Source organism: Nicotiana tabacum, chromosome 15, assembly GCF_000715075.1.
Source record: "Nicotiana tabacum cultivar K326 chromosome 15, ASM71507v2, whole genome shotgun sequence".
Lineage (NCBI taxonomy): Eukaryota > Viridiplantae > Streptophyta > Magnoliopsida > Solanales > Solanaceae > Nicotiana > Nicotiana tabacum.
This window is the reverse complement of record NC_134094.1, coordinates 125,711,827-125,715,361: the sequence shown is the minus strand read 5'-3', so window position 1 is coordinate 125,715,361 and position 3,535 is coordinate 125,711,827. Positions and strand designations below refer to the sequence as shown.

The following is a 3,535-nucleotide window of genomic DNA, read 5'->3' as shown; positions in this document are numbered from 1 at the left end:
TATTGTTATAAAGAGAAGTACCTGCCATTGCTGCCATAGTGCCACTGGATTCACTAATTGAGCTTTTGTTCAACAACTGTAGGATCTAAGAATATTGTTCATTTGTGAACATGTGTATTGGAACTCCTTTGTTTGCTTCCAATGAGACATTGCTTTCTATCTGCGTTGCATTAGCTCTTCTCTTAGGCTTAAAATCAGATTGATAGCCCACTATTTTATATCAATTATCCTTCGAATGACCTGGTTTGTTACAGAATTCACACTTTATCAACTTGTAGCAGCCTGCCTTTGTATGCTCTTTTTGATGACATTACTTACATTCTATGCTGAAATTCTTCCTTGGCTTGTTCCCTGACTGTATAGTAAACATAGCAGTAGGTTCAACCTATCCTGTATGTGTGTTGAAATGGTTGCATGAGATTATTCTTCTACTTTCATCTTGAACTATCATAGCATAAGCTTGGTTAATGAAAGGGACATTAGGCATCATCAAAATTTGACTTCTATCTTGCTTAAAACTAGAACCCAACTCCATTAAGAACTGCAATAACCTATAGAATTCCAGTTGTTCAACATAATCCTTAATAGGATGTGGTGGTAATATAGCATCATATTCAGTCCAAAGGTAAGTTAATTTTGTAAAATAGACAGAAATAGACGATATCCCATGTGTAGAAGTAAAACTTTCTTTGTGCAAGTAATAAAGCCTCGAAGCATTTACTTTGTCAAACTGTTCCTTAAGTTGTGCCCAAACAGTTTGAGCATTCTTTGAGAATAGAACACCAATAAAGAGATGTGAATTAACATTGCTCATCAACCACGAAGTGACAATAGCATTACAACGATCCCACTGATGAACTAATCTTGGTCTAAAATTATTTTTCGAGGTAGTACCATCTACCAAACAGAGTTTATTCTTTCCTAGAAGAGCTACTTTCATAGCTCGATTCCACAACATATAATTCTCCATTCCAATTAATAACAAATCAATCAATAACGAACCTAGTCCATTAGATGGATATAAGTAGGGTGGATGATTATGGTCTAGAATGAAGTTCCCGCTATTCACAGTTCCAGTCGGTGCTACTACTACGATGGTGATATCGCCGAAATTGTCACCAATCGCCATGGAAAATTGCAGAAATCTACTCACAATTGAAGCAAAATTAGGGTTCCGATCACAAATCGTCGTCACCGATTTTGAAAGAAATTGAAGAAATTAAGAAAAATTGAAGCTGATTCTCTCGATTTACTTTGACCTTGCAAAGAAATCCCCAGAATAGCTTAGTAATTGGCTTTGATACCATGTTAAATTTGTATAACGAAATAGAATTTAGAAGGAGAGAACAATTGCAGCTAAGAACAATGAAGAGAGAATTGGGAATGGCTATCTGAAAATATGCATTCATGAAAAACTGTGTGATTTACAAGCAAGGTTTAATCGCATCTGGATAAATAGGTTTCCCTTTGAACTTTCCATAGTGAATTATATGTCGGATATACTCGGTCAATCGGTAGATTTGATATCTTTGAACCGTCAAACTTTGGTGTATACCTAGACAACCATAAGTCAATCAATCAACTATTTAACTGTCTTTGGTTCTCATTGTTGTGTTCGTTTCAGCGATGAGCACCGCATGGTTCATAAGTGCATAGAGAACTGGCCTTACAAAATTTTTCTTGAAGAGACTTACACTTCACACTTATATAGGTAATTCCTAAACGTATTATCCCATAGATACACTATTTGATATACACCGTATCAAACTTAAAAACCATTAAAAAGCCTTAACGCTTTATCCTTGGTACTGAACATTATCTCATCACGATAATAGACCAAAATTTTATTTGACAATGTTGAACCGTCACTAATAATTTTGTTTGATCTCCTTGAACCTAGATCTTAGGATCTCCAGTCTTCTAGGTAGAGTTACCTCCACAATGACTTGTTCCTCGTCCATAGTCTCATTCCCTTCGATGATTTATCAACCATCTCTCTATTTAGGCCTTTTGTAAGCGGATCCAACATATTATCTTTTGACTTTACGTAGTCAATTGTGATAATTTCACTAGAGAGTAGTTATCTAACGGTATTATGTCTTCGTCATATGTGACAAGATTTTCTGTTATACATAATGCTCCCTGCCCTTCCTATTGCCGCTAGACTATCGCAATGTATGCATATATGAGCCACTAGTTTGGGACAAAATGGAATATCTTCCAAGAAATTCCAGAGCCATTCAGCTTCTTCTCGTGCCTTATCTAAAGCTATAAACTCGGACTCCATTGTAGAGCGAGCGATGCATGTCTGTTTAGTTAATTTCCAAGACACTACTCCTCCACTAATAGTAAACACGTATCCACTTGTGAACTTTGTTTCTGATGACCCTGTGATCAAATTCGCTCACTATATCCTTCAATTATCGTAGGATACTTATTGTAGTGCAAAGCATAATCTTGGATATATTTTAGATACCTCAAAACTTATTTCATTGCCATCTAATGAGTTTGGTCGGGATTACTTATGTAACGACTCAGTTTACTTACTGTACAATCTATATGAGGTCGTGTACAATTCATGATATATATTAAACTTCCTAACACTCGAGCATAATCCAATTGAGATTTGCTTTGACCTAGATTCTTTGTAAGAGACACATTTACATCAATCGGGGTCTTGGCGCCTTTGAAATCTAAATATATGAATTTTTCAAGTACCATTTTAACGTAATGAGATTGAGACAATGTTAGTCCTTGAGGAGTCCTATGAATGTTAATTCCTATAATTAAATCAGCAACTCCTAAGTCTTTCATATCAAACTTGCTAGCAAGCTACGCATTTATATCCGCAATGTCTTTGCTCATTATTAACATATCATCAACATATAAACATGCAATGACTATATGACTTGGAGTGTTTTTAATGTAAACACAACGACTACCTGCTCAGCGGAAGTCTGGTCGCGAATCTTAAACTCAAAACGATCGCAGGGAACTGCGAATTTTAAATTAAAATTTCGCAAAAAAATATTAGAAAAGAAATTATATAACGGAAAATAACTTTGGTCCAAAAAATTATCAATCAATCATATCAATTGACCCGAGTCGGAGCCGAGCGACGACGGCGCGGGGCACCACTTCTTCTTAACTTTTAAGAGCTAGAAGATGTGCTTCTGTATATAAGTACAAATATTTTTTTTCCATTTTCTGACGAGGGACAAAGTGCATTAGTAAAGGAAACTACTTCAAACTTTTCGTTTCCCTCCAAATCTTTTCCCTCCATTTCCAATTCACATCTCTTTTCTAATTAAATTAAAAAAAAAAAAAAAACAGCTAGTTCGTATACTCCTTTTCTGTGTGCTAACTGCCATGTACAATTGTAAAGGTAAGCCACGAAATATAGAAAATTGTCTTCGAAATACTTAAACAATAGTAAATGATTTCTTGAGGTATTTAGTTCCATGAACCCGGTTGCTATTGATCCGAATAGAAGCAAGCAGTCAAAGAATTTAGGAACTAGAAGAAATTAATTAAG

At 35.4% G+C, this 3,535-nt stretch overlaps 1 protein-coding gene across 1 annotated transcript; it reads right to left on the bottom strand.

Annotated features, from left to right (window-relative positions):
* Positions 1 to 385: 385 nt before the first annotated feature.
* On the bottom strand, positions 386 to 1,129 carry LOC142169853 (uncharacterized). The gene has a single exon (XM_075231781.1). It carries the CDS (start codon positions 1,127 to 1,129, stop codon positions 386 to 388), a length of 744 nt encoding a protein of 247 aa, XP_075087882.1.
* Between the last annotated feature and the right edge of the window lie 2,406 nt (positions 1,130 to 3,535).

Bases quoted from the DNA above. Each gene is read 5' to 3' on its own strand.
- LOC142169853 (XM_075231781.1), bottom strand. From the start codon at position 1,129: ATGGCGATTGGTGACAATTTCGGCGATATCACCATCGTAGTAGTAGCA.